The sequence below is a fragment of the Delphinapterus leucas genome, chromosome 11 (genome assembly GCF_059928025.1).
Source record: "Delphinapterus leucas isolate spDelLeu-1000000601 "Yukka" chromosome 11, BTC_Dleu_Yukka2, whole genome shotgun sequence".
NCBI lineage: Eukaryota > Metazoa > Chordata > Mammalia > Artiodactyla > Monodontidae > Delphinapterus > Delphinapterus leucas.
The window spans coordinates 17125190-17142757 of record NC_143139.1 but is presented as its reverse complement, the minus strand read 5'-3'; the positions used below and the strand labels follow the sequence as shown (position 1 = coordinate 17142757).

At 34.6% G+C, this 17568-nt stretch overlaps 1 protein-coding gene across 1 annotated transcript in view; it reads left to right on the top strand.

Moving 5' to 3' along the window:
- SLCO1A2 (solute carrier organic anion transporter family member 1A2) overlaps positions 1–17364 on the top strand; it is a 51203-nt gene extending 33839 nt beyond the window's left edge. The window contains exons 11-14 of the mRNA XM_030761869.2: positions 1140–1312; positions 6979–7043; positions 7597–7714; positions 13702–17364. Of these exons, the coding sequence (XP_030617729.1) occupies positions 1140–1312; positions 6979–7043; positions 7597–7714; positions 13702–13918 (573 nt within the window). The 3' untranslated portion in view covers positions 13919–17364. The remainder of the gene's footprint in view (positions 1–1139; positions 1313–6978; positions 7044–7596; positions 7715–13701) is intronic.
- Positions 17365–17568: the final 204 nt, after the last annotated feature.

The following is a 17568-nucleotide window of genomic DNA, read 5'->3' as shown; positions in this document are numbered from 1 at the left end:
TGCCCGTCTCTGGGGTCCGCGCTATTAGCTGCGGCTCGCGCCCGTCTCTGGAGCTCCTTTAAGCTGCGCTCTTAATCCCCTCTCCTCGCGCACCAGGAAACAAAGAGGGAAGAAAAAGTCTCTTGTCTCTTCGGAAGCTCCAGACTTTTCCCGGACTCCCTCCCGGCTAGCCGTGTTGCACTAAGCCCCTTCAGGCTGTGTTCACATGGCCAACCCCAGTCCTCTCCCTGGGATCCGACCTCTGCAGCCCGAGCCTCAGCTCCCAGCCCCGCCCGCCCCGGCGGGTGAGCAGACAAGCCTCTCGGGCTGGTGAGTGCCGGTCGGCACCGATCCTCTGTGCCGGAACCTCTCCACTTTGTCCTCCGCACCCCTGTTGCTGCGCTCTCCTCCGCGGCTCTGAAGCTTTCCCCCTCTGCCACCCGCAGTCTCCGCCCGCGAAGGGGCTTCTAGTGTGTGGAAACCTTTCCTCCTTCACAGCTCTCTCCCACTGGTGCAGGTCCCTTCCCTATTCTTTTGTCTCTGTTTTTGCTTTTGCCCTACCCAGCTACGTGGGGGAGTTACTTGCCTTTTGGGAGGTCTGAGGTCTTCTGCCAGCGTTCAGTAGGTGTTCTGTAGGAGCTGTTCCACATGTAGATGTATTTCTGATGTATTTATGGGGAGGAAGGTGATCTCCACTTCTTACTCTTCTGCCATCTTGAAGCTCCACCTTCCAAATTTGATTCTTATTGAAATCTGGGAACATAAGAATTCAAAAAGGGTTGACTTTGTTCTGTTTGTGAAATAAACTATATTTTTTGAAATAAAACTTTGTTTATTGGTAAGTAAACATTTCAACTGAGCATTCTGAAACAAATTTTATTTGTCATATTTAGCATGTGGCAAAACAGCATGTGTTTCTAAAAAGCATGACTTTTAGGCAACAGAGCTATTGCAAATGTACTCAGATTTAGAAAGAAATACCCTTTTTCGGAAACCACCTTCTATGTTTTGTTTCACCAGATAATCCTGAGACACAATAAAGGATATGAGAACAAAGGGATAAACTGTCTATCTTGACCTAATTGGGCATGCAGAAAATATTTGAGATTTGTATTCAAAACTTTCCTTCCTTAAATAGGATAATATATTATTTTTGACAGGTGTTCCAAAATTGTAGCTGCATTCAAACACCAGGAAATTCATCTGCAGTTCTTGGGCTATGTGACAAGGGACAGGACTGTTCCATGATGCTCCAGTACTTTTTAATCTTGTCGGTGGTCAGCAGTTTCATCTATTCTTTATCTGCCATCCCTGGATATATGGTTCTCCTGAGGTACAAGAATTGTTTTCTTTATTTAGATTTATTGCTGGTTATTTAGTAAGGGAGCTTTTTCTAAGGAATCCACTTAAGTCCACAGTATCTAAGAACCTGGTGCTCTATATATACCAGTTATTAAGATTTTCCCGTTAAGCATTGTTGAATTTTACCAAATTTTAAAGTTAGCAATAAAAATGTTTATCTGTTGGTATTTCCCTCCCTATCTTTCCTACCTTATTTCTTAGAGTTAAATTCGTGAACCTCTCATTGTTTAACACAAGAAGAGACACGTTTATATTTTAGGGTAAACCATATGAAATGATCATTTTCCTAGGTACAGAGTGGTTGCCTAGCTGTCATTTCTTATAGTTCAACCTATAGGACAGCAGAGTTTAAAGCTGTCGGAAGTCTCAGTTTCACCAATTACTACCCACAGGGCAAAAGGCAGGTCAATTGATCTTTCTGAACTCCTTTTATCTTTAATTAAAAAATGGATATATAATGAATGCTCAACTGTCTTATAAGGCTACTGTGAGACACAAACATTGAAGGGCTTACTGAAAATAGGAAATTGCAGAGCTAGGATTCAGACTTAGGTTTATTACATGTATTTTTCCAATTACAGCAGCTTCATGCCTTGTAAACAATTCTAAACATGCCTAGTAAGCAAAGTGCATAGTTTTCTCTTTTCTTCATCTTGAAGCAGAGTTAAGTTGATCATAATTCTCAGTTCATAGTTTATCCTAGGTGAGGTAAGATTTCCCTCTTGTTTTATTTCACTTTATTTTAATTTTTTTCATTCCATTCCCCACTTCCTATTACCACCGACATCTATATTAATATGATAGACATATGTTCTTAAATACGTATTTTCCTTTGTAAAATATTAAGTTTTTTGTGTATTGTGTTTTATATTCACACAACTAGTGTTGTGCCATAAATTTGTTTTGGTTCAAAAGGCACATGGATACATAAATTCACCAAGTACTGCTAGTACTTATGAGTTATTCTTGTACCATCAATGCATGGGAATTTCTACTTCCTTATAGCCTCACCAACACTTAGAATTATTGAACCTTCTGACTTTGACTCTTCCAATGGGTGTAAAATGGTAGCTCACTGATGTTTTAATATGTTCCTAATTCAATGAGTTTAAGAATTTCTTCAAACTTTTTTCTAGCTATTAATGCTTCTGCTTCAAGATGTTTATTCATTATTTTTGCCCATTTTCATTATAATTCCTATACTTTTCTTGGTGAATTATAGACATTAATGTAATATTGTTTACTTGCTACAATTATCTTTTCCTGGTCTCTCATCTTTCCTTTGAAATTTTTCATAGTATTTTTTATGAAATTAAATCCTAAATTTTGTTGTAGTGAAATCTAACAACTTTCTTGCCTTAGGGTTTGTGTATTGGGGAGTCACATTTCAAAAGGGTTCCCATATTCCTAATTTATAAAAGTATTCCCCTAAATTTTATCCTACCAGCTATACAGCTTTACCTAGTTCTTTAAGTCATCACAAGTCTATCTTTATGTTTGGCTCAAGAGAGAGAGATATTCAGTGTTATTTTTCTCCAAAAAATAAAGTAGCTTTCCCAGCATCATAGCACAAATGAGAGGTCTTTATTCCATTGATTTGTGGTGCCATCTTTATCGTATTTAAAGTTTTTATATAACATGGGCCATTTTCATTCTTGTTCTGTTCCACAGTTTATTTGTTCTCATACCAGTGACATTGCATATGTTAATGTCTCATACAGTAGCTCTTCCTCACCCACCCAACACTTTCACCTTCACTCTTCCTTATTCTTTTCTTCCTAAATTGATTTAGCTATCAATGCATGGATCTTTATACTCACATATGAATTTGATTGTATGGATTCTATATATTAATTGGAGAAACTCTGACATCAAATACTTGTGAACATGGAATATTTTTCCATTTATTTAAAATTTCCTTTATAGATACCACACACACACACACACACACACACACACACACACATATAGTATGTATATACACACACAAAATGTTACCATGTACAATTGCAAATATATATGTACCCATATATATCCAAACATACATATATGGACATGTACTTATTTGTAATTTAACATGGTGTTATTTTCTTTTATATTTTCTAGTTGGTTATTGTTGGTTTAGAGGAATGCTGTTGATTTTTTAAAGTTTACTTTTTATCCAGCAACTTTTCTTATTTGTCTAATAACTTGTTGATTTTGTTAGGTTTTCTATGTAGAAATATGTGCACATATGGAGAGTTTTATCTCTTCACTTCCAAACCTTACACATCTTAGGTTTTAAAAATTTTCTTACAGCATCAGCTTGGACCTCCAAAACTGTGTTAAACTATTTGGTGATAGTGAGTATTCTTGTTCTTTTCTAATTTTAATGGAAACCATGTAAAATTTTTCCATTAAATATGATGCTTGCTATAGATTTTTAGTATGAGTTTTCATCTAGTTTCTGAGTTTTTAATAATAGAATCAGTATTCAACTATCAATATATTTTTCTTCATCTAGGAAAAAATTTATATATAATCTTCCAACTCAGTACTTTTAGTGTAGTGGAAAAAAGTGATAGTTTTTTTCTACATTGAACTGCTTGCATATCTAAGAAAAACCATACTTAATCACAATATATTTTTATATATGATTTGATTTAAATAATAATTTATTTAAAATTATTATATCTATGTTGATAAGTAAAACGTACCTTTTATTTTCTATTCTCTTTTGTTTGTTTTTTGGAATCTTTCTAGGCCCACAAAATAAATTAATAAATTTTCTATTTTTAAACTTCTGGAACAACTTGCATTAAATATCTGTTTGTTGAAAGTTTTATGAATTCACCTGTAAAACTATTTGTACTTTGGGCTTATTTGGTCAGTGATACTTGGTTATTATTTTCATTTATTTAATGTTAGTGTCTATTCACATTTTCCATATCTGCTTACACCAGTTGTATACTTGTTAGTGTATGGTATTTATAATATTCTTTTATCATTCTGATATTCTCTGATATATATATATATATATCAGAGAATATATATATATTTCTTTTTTAAAGAACCAGTTTTTGGCTTTGATAATCTTTATTTCATCTATTTCTGCTCTTTATTTTATTTATTTAAAAAATTTTTTCCTTTTGGGCTTGCTCTGTTTTTCTTTATTCAACTATTTGAGTTTAACACTTAGATAATTTGCTCATTTTGATTAATGTAAATAAAATCATACATTTCCTTGCAAGTATTGCTTTAGTTATATCTGAACTAGTATTTTCCATGAAGTTTACTTCTAACTCTTTTGTAATATCTTTTATGTTTGCTCCACCACACAAAAATTTATTTATGTGTTATATAATTTCCATATCTATGAGAAATTTCTGTAGGTATCCTTTATTATTGTTATTTCATTTTCACGTTCAGAGAATATAATCTGACAGATGTGGGGTTTGGGGGGAAATATTGAGGCTTTCTTTGGGGCATAATGCATATTCAATTTTTGAGTGTTTCATGTGTTTCTGAAAAGAAAGTGTAACTTCTGCATTTTGGATATACAGTTTCCATATTTCTTTGATTGAAGTTAATCACTGTGTTATCTAAATTTTGTAGATCTATGCTTGTTTTTGGTCTGCTTAATTCAACAGTTTTTTGAAGATGGATGTTAAAATCTTTTAAAATTGCTGATGTATTTCTTCCTATAATTCTGTCAGTTTTTTAATTTATATATTTGGAGGCTATATTGTAGGATGTAAATGTGTCTTTATCATTATACTTCTATTATTAGCAGCACTTAATTTTCTTCTTTATCTTTTAGTCATTTCTTTCAGGCAATTCTATTTTGTCTCTTATTAAAATTGCAGTACTGGCTTTCTTTTGGTTCACTGCTTCCTGTTACACCTTTTTCCTTCCCTTTCTTTTCAATCTTCAATCTTCTATTTCACTTTATAGACAATATGCTGGATCTGATTTTGTAATTTCAGATTGGTGAGTTTAACCCACTTATATTTATTGTAATTAATGTGATAGGGCTCTTTTGCCACTTTATTTCATATATTCTGTTTATTTGACTTTTTGCTTCTGTTTTTGCTTTCCATTGTATTTATTGGATTTTCTTCTGCTGCTTTAAAAGTCAAATCTTTCCAATGGCTAGCCTGATTATTGAAATTCTTAGCTACATTTCTGTTTTACTTATCAATTTCAAAACTTTTCAGTAATAATATCTACTTTCTATTAAGATGAATACTTAATCATGCTCTCATATCTCTTCATATCTTTACTCTCTTCCTCCAGCTCTTGCCAAGATCACATTGTTGGATTTAACCCCTGAATTTTTATGGATATACTTATGCTTTTCTCTATTTTTGTGGAATCTTCATGGATCTCCTACCATGATGGTAGAGGGATGCAACATCTATGCTACTCTGCCAGTTTTTAAGAACTATTTTAATTTCTCTCAGCATTTTCCCATAATTTGCATTTTAATTTTTCTTTCTTATTTCTGGATTCTAGAATTAATGTTGTTATCAATGTCAAATAGTGACAGCATTTGGAGAACAGTTTAAACTGTTTACAATTTCTTAGCTATAAGGATTTCATACTTTTGTGAGATCATAAGGTGGTATATTAGAAATAGAGGAGAAAGAAAAATTCTTCAGTGAAATTTAAATGCCCTATTTTCTGTATTAAATGGTAACTATGGGAGCAAGAGGGTCATGCTAGGTCTCCTGGCCTTTCTTACTTCCTTCTCAGTAAAATCCTTGATGCTGTCTAAATAACCTACGTGTTAGATAGATAATGACCAGATCAACTGTATCTCAGCTGAAGAGTTATTTGAATTGGTAAAATACTTATGCCAAGAAAACGCCAATAATATGATGTTTTTGCTAAAAATGTACTACGTCCTTTTGTGAAGAAAGCTGCTTTCATTTTCTCAGCTTTGAGTTAATCAAAGAAGGGAAGGGAATACAGAGGAACTCTCCAAGTGAGTTCTTGGAGCAGGTAGCCATGCTGCTGATGAAGTGAGTGGAGCACAAAAAGTGCCATTGGGGAATTATAGTCTTCATTTCTACTCATAGGAATTTCAGGCAACAGTGAAAACATCAGGGAATTTCTGGAGAGAATGGAGGAATCTGTGCCACTCTTGAAAAGATACCAAGTCACTTAAAATATGTTTGCTTTGGATTGTTTTCATCACTTTCCTTTGAAAATTTTTATTCTGGCTTTCTTTTCTCCTTACATTTATGTTTTTAAATTCTTGGCTTTTCTGTATTTTGTTAATAGAAATAATTTAAATACACCTAGGGTTGTACTGTTCTTGTTTTAAGCTAAAGTTTTAACCATCAGAATCAAGAAATACTATTCAAGAAGAGGATACTGGGGTAGAAATCAACTGATACGAAACATTTTCTTCCTTGATAACTTTACGATAGAAATGAATGAGCAAAAAGTGATGGATAAAATGCCAAGGACCAGAGGTGGGGCTCCTGTGAAGGTTATGAACTGGATAATCAGGCCTTGAATAACCAAGACCTGAGCAGGCAGGAAAATTTTCTAAGGCTCAGTGTGTTACTAGCACACAAAGAGTTCTTTTAAGAAACTGTGGTAGATTTTAAATGTCTACTTTTTAAATTTATGAATTCATTTATTTTTTAGGTGTATCAAGCCTGAAGAGAAGTCTCTTGGTGTGGGATTACATGCATTTTGCACAAGGGTATTAGGTAAAAATAGTTATTTTTCCCAACATCACATCAGACCACTATTAAATACTAAGTAGATGAAATCACTCCCTCGGAGTAACAGTCTAGCAAATATCCCTTCTGCTTGTAAACAGCACTTTGTAATTAGTGTGAGAATGAAGAACAAAAAGAAATAGAGAACTTCTCTTTTTTATTTGAAAAAGACCTATCTGACCTTAATTCTACTTTTCATCAATGCAATTTGAAAAGCAAAGGAACAAGAAATGCTTTGTTAAAGTATAATGTGCATGTGATTGGCCCAAAACATTGCAGAAAAAAATGTAAAGAATCATTAATTCAGTGTTTTTCTCTACTGATGATTTTTATTTTGCATTTATCCTTCAGATTACTTATTTTTTATAATCTAAAAACTTTACAGTAAAAGTAACTTCCAGTTTCTAAAAGTAAAATTTAAAGCAATAGATGTATATTTTGTTAAACTTTATTTGTTCTACGAATAAAGTTAAAATGTTTCCAAACAAAATATATCTTCTTACCTTGCTAACGGATTCTTCTTTCTCCCTTTTAACTGTAGCTGGAATTCCTGCACCTATATATTTTGGAGCTTTAGTGGACTCCACATGTTTACACTGGGGTACTTTGAAATGTGGTGAGTCAGGGGCATGTAGGATATATGATTCCACCAACTTCAGGTAAAGATAATTTTTTAAATTGCTTTCTAAGCATAGGCAGTGTGTAAAACGGTACCATTCATATCTAACATTTTCTTTGTCAAGGGACTAGATTACTTTTGCCTTTGTTTCCAGAATAGATAGTGGTACTGTATCTCCAATTCTTATTTATATACTAGAATTTTATTTCCTCAATATTTTCAAAGTACTTGATAAATATAAGCATGGGTGGCTTTCAAAAGCTTGTTCCTTAAATTGGTTGCAATCAATATATTGTTGAAGGTCATGGCTGTACAAAAGCTACCTATCTAAATTATATTACTCTCAAGTATCCCCATTTAATCCTACATCATTTCAACATCTTACTAGGTTAAATCCTTACTTCCTTTCACTATCCACTTCTGATCTCTAAAATGGTATTTTTTCTCCCTTATTAAATTTCACTGACACAATATTCTTCATGTCTCTTAAAGCTTTATTTTTTTTTAATAACAGACGTGATTTTGAACAAACCTCATATGATAATATTAACCTGTTTTTTAACAAAACTCTTCCATTTTTCTCTTTTTATTTTCACATTCTTTTCCATTTGGAGACCTGGATTTTGTTTAAATTTATATTAATTTCTCCTTATGGGGAGGTAAGAAAACTCATTTTCTAAAAATGATTTAGCATTATTTAAAATAGTCTAAGGTCTTCTCTTGATCAGTAAAAGGATATATGTCAAGAACTGTGAAGAGAGCAGACAGAATGTGATTCATGTTTTCATCAGTTCCCCTTTCCCCTAAAGTTCCACAGGGGTAATACGGAGGTGGGCACAGATACATGCTGTGCATGCAATGGGTTTGCATCACAATTGAGGAAAGCCAAGGATCCCTAGTGTAGGTTGGCCTCATCCTGCTGCTTTGATTCCTGTTTATAGTAGCTTTGATTAAATGATATTTCAGACAAAATTATTATATTTGGTACCATCCTCTGTCAGTCAGGTGAATTAGAGTGACCAATGAAGTGTACTCATGAGAAAATTCATCAGAAACTAATACAATGTAGAAACAAGAGTTACATGTTGATGGACAATTCTTCATGGGTTCCTTGAATTTTGGCATATCTTGTCAGCAGAAGCTTTTGTTCTGAACTATCTTTTCAAAGATGTTTGAACAGTAAGTGACCTTGGAAGATAAAAATGGTCTTTTCCTCTGGAGCAGAGTTTTCTGTCCAGGATGATAAAGGTAGCATCCCCCTCTGGGGCAAATGTTGGCAGATTTGCTTGCAACCCATTTAAATGATAGGGATTTCCTAAACTCAGGATTGCTTAGCTGTGACCCAAACGCAGTGTGTGCACAACATCCACCTGGGTCTCCTGTGTCCCCACTTCGGGACTTGGGGGGTGAAAACTAACCTGAACATGAAGCTTGTGCTGATTACTGTAAAAAAGTCCTTTGTCTCTGACCAAGGAGGCTTGTATCTTCTGCCAGTTTCCATGCAGCTCTGGCAGGCTAACTTGTTAGCTTAAAATCCAAGTAAGATCTAGGACTCTTTTACAGTTCTTGAGAACAAAATACTGATTAACTTAAAAATTGGCCAAAAATGTAAGGATGATCACTTACATTTATTACTATCTAATGAAAAGTGGGGAAAGGATTAAGGAAAATTTGATGGAAGTAAGGCATAGGAAAATAAAAACACACAAAATAATTGAAAATAAAGCCTAAATATACCAGGTTTCACAATAAGTGTAAACCAATTGAACTCGCTTCTTAAAAGATAATGCCTTTCATATTGAAGTTTTCCAAATTCCAGCTACATGTTGTTTACAAGAGAGAGCCTAAAAATATAATGCAAAGAAAGGTTGAAGATAAAGGTCAGAAAATGTATACCAGACAAATATTAAATCAAGCTTCTGTGGTTATATTAATGACTGTAAGACAAAGTAGAATTTAAAGTGAAAAGAATTAATAGAATTAAAGAAGGGTATTACTTAATAATAAAAAAAGCACTTCACCAAAAATATATAGCAATCATGAATCCATATAAATCTGTCAACATAAACTCAAATATATAAAACAAAAATTCACAAAATTACAAGAAGAAATCTACAATTAGGAAAATTTCAACACACTTCTACAACAAGTGAATATAAAATACAGATGAAAAATTAGTGAGAATATAGAAGATTGAACCATCCAATCGCGCAAAAATTATCTATTGGTAGATATATTGTGATTTTTTTTTTTTTTTTCGGTACGTGGGCCTCTCACTGTTGTGGCCTCTCCCGTTGCGGAGCACAGGCTCCGGACACGCAGGCTCAGCGGCCATGGCTCACGGGCCCAGCCGCTCCGCGGCATGTGGGATCTTCCCGGATCGGGGCACGAACCCATGTCCCCTGCATCAGCAGGTGGACTCTCAACCACTGCGCCACCAGGGAAGCCCTATCGTGATTTTTTTTAACCCAACTAACAGCAACCATGGGAAAATAATGCAAACCTCATTGTAAAAGAGATTTAAAAAGAAACCCTTTTGCACGTTATTGCTGTGATTCTAAGGAGGGAATAAGATACAGATACACCCAAGAACTAGACCGAGTGATCTACTCCCTCTGTGATTATTCCCAGTATCACTATGAAAAGAACTAGGAAAGGCCTAAGAACCTGGGGGACAGGGAAAAGCAAAGGGAGAATGATCAAATTTGGAGGAGTAAATACAGAGAAATAGAACAGCAAAGAAAACCAAAATAAACAAAGAACAACAACAAAATACTCAAGAAGAGCTTGTAAACTGAAATGTTAAAATACATGAATAAATCCAACAGTAAGAAAGACAAGCACATAAACTACCAATTGAAACATGACTTGATTCCAGATTAAATTTAATCTAAGATAAGAATCTGACAAAGACTTTAAAATAAGTATGTTTAACCAGCTCGATAGGTTTAAAAATAATAAATTGATGGCATAATACCCATTAAAAAATTAATAAGAAATTATGAAAAAATTCTAGCAGAAATAAGAATATCAAAAAGAACTCTTGGAAATATTAGAGATTAAATGGATAGCAGTGAAATAAAAAGAATCCTAAATACATAATAAATTTCGAGTCAACATAAGAATTGGTGAAATGGAAGAGAGTACAGAAGAATTTATCTAGAATGTAAATCAATGATTTGAACTGATTCAACAAAAATGAACTACATAAGTAATGTTAAAGACCAATTAGCAATTAAAGGATATATCTCAGAAATTTTCTAGAACAGAGAATAGAGGAAATGGCAGAGATAAATTAAAGAACTAATGGCTTAGAATTCGTTAGAATTAATAGAGTCATACATTTTCAGATCAAAAGTGCACTTCAAATGCCTAGTGGAATAAATTAAATAGACATATCAGAGTGAAATTACAAATGCTCAAGATAAAGAAAAAACATAAACACTACCCAGAGAAATAAATATGTGGCTTATAAAGAAATAACAATTAGACCAATAGCAGATAGGTCGTCAACAACCATAGATCCTAATATCTTTATGATCCTTATTGCTTTGGGTTTGGGTTGAAACAAAAACACAAACCAGAGAGCAAGAAATTATCAAATGTGACTACATATAAAATTTTTTAAAATGTTTGCAACAGAAAACACCATAGACAGTGAAGAATGATAGAACACAAACTGGAAGCATCTGGAACTGTCATACACTGCTGGCGGTGAATAAAAACTATTGAAAAGAACCTTTGGGCAATATTTACTAAGCTGCATCCTCTAAGATGCTTACACATATTTTCGAGAAACTCTTCCTCACATGCACAAGGAGACATGGCAACAAAGGTTTGTTGCAGTTTTGTTGATATTTAAAAACATTTGAACAAAAGCGTCCCACAGGAAAATGGATAATAAGCCGTGGTGTGTTTGCTACCGAACTCAGGTTCAGCTGCTAGCCACTCAAAAGCCAATACACCGAGAGGCAGTGTCAGTAGAAAGGAAAGGTGCTTTAGTCAGAAAAGCTGCCAATCTGGGGAGAAGGTGGACTCGTGTCCAGAGACCAACTCCGAAGATTCTGCTTAGCCATGACAGTTTTTAAAGGAAAAAGTGTTGGTGGGGGGGTGGGAGGGTGGGAAGAATCTCAGTGAATCATGGAGGCAGGAGATTGTTCTGCATCATTCCCACCGAGTGCAGACTGGCTGACTCTGTCTTCGGATGTTATCTTGCCTGAATGATCTGCCTGCAGGATTGCTAAGCGAGCTGTTGAGAGCAGAGAGCTAACCATTCTTTATCTATTTAATTCTTCACTCTTACTTCTTTTTAACTAGGAAAAGAATCAACAGGCTAGGCACAGCATGGTGTGCGTTAAAGAAAGCCTTAAGTCAGGAGTTAGTTTCAATTGTTTAGTGATTTCATTCCTATAATTAGGGTTTTAAAGTTAGAGGGGGACAGAAATGGGTAAACAGGAAAAGGGCAGAAGAGTTGCTTTCATGTTCATACATCACAATGTTGTTCAACAGTTAAAAATAAATGATGTAGAACTACATGTATGAGCCTAGTTTTAAAATGGTGGGCTGATAGAAAAACTTTCAAAATAAAAATGTAGTATTATGCCAATTATTTAAAATGTAAAAATATATACAATAATTGTATAAATTACGAATGGATAGATGCATACTTTGTAAAGCTATAAAAATAAACTAGGAACAAAATCCATAAAATTCAACATAGTGTTACACCTGGGATGGGTTAGAATGTAGTAGGATCACAGGAATTAAATATTTTCTTTTAACCTGGTCTGAAACAAAAATGGCAAAATTTAATCATTTAAAAACCCTGGAAGGTGAGTACAAGTATGCTTAACTCTTTTTTCCCTGTATTCTTGAAATGTTTCCTAATAAAAGAAAATTTTAGAAGTAGAATATGAATATAAGAAGCAGAAATTAATAAATAGACTACACACCATAGAGGTAACCCCAAAAAACCTGTGTTTTCTAAAAGATTGAAATATAATAATAACAATAATCTGAAAAGGCAAATAAAGAAAGAGAAGAGGCATAAATAAACACTATTAGGAACTAAAAAGGAAATGTAAGTACAGATACTTAGGAATTTTATACATAATAATTTGGAAACATGTTAAAATAGTTTTCTAGATTAATATGTATTATCAAATTTTACTATAAATATATAGAAAACATGAATATTTTCATAGCCATTTAAAAAATTTGAATCAGTCAAAAATTCTCATCTTCCAAAGACATCAAGTCCAGAAGCTTTTAAGGCAAGTATTACAAACCTTCAATGAACTGATGATTCCTGCATTATACAAGTTATTCCTAGAAACGGAAAAAGAGGGAAAATTTCCCAATTCATTTTACAAAGCTAGTGCAACCTTGATATTGACATTAGACAAGTTCAGTATAAGGAAAAAAGCATAAGCTGATTTTACTTGTAAATATACATGCAAAAAATTATCAAATTGAATCCAATAAGATATAAAAACTAACAAATAGAGTTTGTTATAGAATTATAATAATAATCTTGGATATTCTGCTAATTATGTACAGAAAAATGATTTAGTGATATTTTACAAATTCACAACTAAAACTCTGAGCAAACTCAAAAGAGGAGAAAGAAACTTCCTTAACCTGATTAAGATCATCTAAGAAAACACACGACTAAATATTATAATTAGTGGTGATTTTTGGAAGCATCCTTATTAAATATTGAATAAAACTGCTATCCCTGTCAGTATTAAATTTAAGTTGAGGAGTCTATTCAATGTAAAAAGATAAAATAAAAACAGTAACAAAAGATTAGCAAAGAGGGAAATAAATTTCGATCGTCTAGATAAAAAATCCCAAAACTCATTTTAACAAACATTAGAATTCCTAAGTGAGTTCATGAGGTTAATTCATAAGGTTGACGTGCAAAACAATTAGCTGCTGCTCTCCTTATGAGAGTAAAATATTAATAATTAACAATATGCAAAACTATCTTTATAAGTTTTAATATGTTTTAACTTTTTTTGATAGATACATCTACCTTGGATTGCCAGCAGCGCTAAGAGGATCAAGCTATATTCCAGCCTTTTTAATCCTCATTATTTTGAGGAAGTATCGTCTGCCAGAGGAAAATGCCTCTTCAGAAACTATGCTTGAGGCCAAGTTTACAGGGAAGGAAAATGAGGGCAAAGAGACGGACCAAAATTCCAAAGTTTTGAATGATGATGAATTGAAAACTAAACTATAATGCTCTTTTATATCATGCTTCGCAGAATTGGAGAACACACTACAACTTAATTGTTTTTAAAATCAATAGAGGTACTTACTGCAGGTAATATTTCCTTGTCTTTAAGAACCTCAACATTTTTCTTTACTCAAGGTAAAAAAATGTTCACTGATGGTATTTCTGAAGGAACAATGGCATTTGAGATTTTCCTCAGAGGGACATTTATAAACAACCTTCAAAGTAGGATATTAGAACCAGCTTTATTTTTATGTTAAATTGTTAAAACAGCAATTTCTCTTTTCACTCATGCAAAATAAGGGCATATTTCCCACATCTTTGCCAAGTGATTCTAAAAATTTCCTATTATGAAAATGTATTTAATTCCATTGAATTTCTGCCCTGATATCAGGATTATTTCGAGACTGAAATTCTTATCTCCTTATGTGAATATTTAAGTATTTTATTCAAATTTATCACTTCATGTGAAAGAGGAGTAAATCTTTTAAATCTATTTTGGAATTGTTCTTTACCTCTTCCTATTCATTCCAGACATGATTCTTTTAAAATAGATTACTCACTAATATGCCATCACTTGATTTCAATTCATTCCCTGCTTTTTGACTCATGTCATATATTTGCTCATTTTGTTCAGAGTACTGACAAACTTAATCAGGTAATTAAAAATCATGTAGCAAAGATTGTTGGATTTTTTTTTCAGCAATTCAAACCTGGCAACTGAACTCTCTCTTAAAAACAAATGTCTAAGTCAAAGTGTGAAAGGTCAATATTAGAAAAACACTAGTCCTTTTTTTTCAGTATTTTTTAATTAATTAATTAATTTATTTTTGGTTGTGTTGGGCCTTCGTTGCTGTGCATGGGATTTGTCTAGTTGTGTGGAGCAGGGGCTACTCTTGGTTGCGGCGCGCGGGCTTCTCATTGCAGTGGCTTCTCTTGCTGCAGAGCATGGGCTCTAGGTGCGTGGGCTTCAGTAATAGTGGCACGTGGGCTCAGTAGCTATGGCTGGCGGGCTCTAAAGTGCAGGCTCAGTAATTGTGGTGCATGGGCTTAGTTGCTCCGTGGCATGTGAGATCTTCCCAGATCAGGGCTCGAACCCGTATCCCTTGCATTGGCAGGCGGATTCTTAACCACTGTGCCACTAGGGAAGTCCCGAAAGACACTAGTCCTTAAAGGCTGTTTGTATTGCCAGATGTTATCCAAAAAATCAGTTTCCCAGATTCAGGAGGCCTCCTTAGTCTAATGTTTATGTCACCCAAGGTGTCCTAAGTTAGAACACAAACACGAGTTTTCTTTACGTCCTCTTAGAGAATGAAGTGTTTAAAAAGTAGCTTCTGTTATGGAACTGAGGTTAATAAAATTCAAGATGTACATTTAAAACTAAATCTACCCTTATTATTATTTTGTGGCTTAGGGATACAATAAAAGTATGAAAGGATTTTAGAGACACAAGAGGACTTATGGATGATATGGAGTTTCTGGTTCAAGAGAGTAGAATGAACAGCCATGTTTATCTACTTCTTATTCTCCCTCCCACTGAAAGGACAGTCAATATAGATGCAATGATACAACTCCCTTAAGGGTGAGGAAGATGTGGAGAGGGAGGATTGGAGAAGTGGGTGATCAATATACTCTGATTTTTTATGTGTATTTACTCAGAGTAATCAATATACTGATTATTTATGTATCATATAAAGGGAATGGGAGTGTCTCCAGGGATAGAACAGGGTGGCAGGAGCTGTCATTCAGGATGCACTTAGAAGGAGCCTGGGATGTAGGTAGGAACCTCTGAATTGAAAGTTCAAAGAATACAAGTTAGACAGAAAATAGACCACAAGCTAGACAGGAAATAGGCCAGTTAACTGAAGGACTGTCTACGTATACTTTGCAGACCAATATGATTTCCTGAGAATTGGATGCATCATTTAAGGAGAAAGCAACAGAGAGGACTGGGTAGAACAGGTTTGAGGGGAAGATTTAAGAGTTCAGTTCTCTGCTCACGAAGTCTGAGACTTCATCAAGACTGTGATTCAAGACAGGAACAGTGTTGACACTGGAGAGAGGAGCTAAAACCATTGGAAGTGAGGAGTTCCAACTCAGGGGACGTGTGGCAGATGAGGGACAGTTGTGTGTTAGGGTCAGATGACATGAAACTTGGAGCTGCTTTATTTGGGAAGGGAGGAAATGGGGAGAATGCTCTGGAAGCTAAAAGAGGAGCAAGGACTCACCCTATATCCAGAGAGTTGTGAGAAAAAGTCAACAGTTACCACATGAGATGCTTTTGGGGGAAGCATTGTCCTCAGGAGAAACCCAGATTTTGGTGAGGCTGCAGCCGTGAAGAGAATGCTGGTTTATGAGTTTGAGAATATGGACAGTTTTGGAGATGAGGGACTCTGAGTTCCAGGGGACAAACTGAAAGGGGGCAGATTTCAAAATTGGAGTCTGAGAGAAAAAATTGATAATTAGAGGTATATGGAAATTAGAGAATGAAAATTAGAAGAAGGGGAACGAGAGATCATCTGGAATTCTGGGACTTTTTAGGTAACTGACATAATGAGGTTAGTCCTGATAGATTTCAAGGCAGATAGTGCTGGTGACACTGTGAGTGTCAAAGTTAGGAGGGGTCGTGACTGGGCTTCCTCATGACCCCTTGTCATGGAGGCAAACTGGAGAATCAAAATCTTACTTGAGTACCTGTGGCTCTTTCTTGACTTCTATTGATGGGTTTAAGTTGATCAGAGAAAGCTGAGTCTTAACTCTGTGCACAGTTCACCCACTTGAATACCCTCAATGGAGCAGGGTAGGCCCAGAGAGACATGATTTTGGACCCAGTGTCTTGGGCTCACTCTTATCCCCTGCTGGGAATGATGGCATTTTACTCTAGGGTTCTCTTTTGACACTTCTTGGTGGAGGAAAGAAAATCAGAGAAAGTGAGTATTGGAGTGCTCTGTGACCTCTCCTGACCTCTGTTGTTCAAGTCCATGAGGCCTGGGGAAGTCAGTTATTATTCTGAGCATTTGTCTTCCCTCAGGATAGGGTAGAAGTAAAGGCACAGCAGACGGAAGTAGAGGAGAGAAACAGCAGGAAAACTGGTAGTGGGAAGTCTAGGATCGTTCATTGTCTTATTTAATACTGTGAGGAGTCTAAGTTTATGGAATTAGAAATGGTTTAATATATTATTTATAATTCTCAATATAATTGATATTTATGGGAACTTTAAAAATAAGTACATAGAAAAACCACAAAAATTGGGAAAAAACATAAAGGGAAGGAGAGGAATGCTTCATATTTTATAGCATGGAGTTAAAATATATTTTAAGCTTAATAAATTCAGATAAAATTGGCAAACACATCTTATCAGAACTGCTGAGAAGTGGTTGTCTCTGTAGCACTGGAAGCAGGAAGAAAAGCAAAGAACAATGCATTTGCCTTTCATTTTTGTCCCTTTTGTACTCTGATTTCTTTTCTCTTGTGCATGTAAAATAAAATGAAAAAAATTTTCATAAAGAATACACATCAGCAAAAACAATAATAATAAAAGAAATAAAATAGGGCATTTTACAGAAAGGGAAGAACTGAGTCCTCCAGTTGTGAGATTTTCAAAGGTTCTCCAATGGGTGCTTATTTATTTACTTATATTTTTAGTTTATTATTTT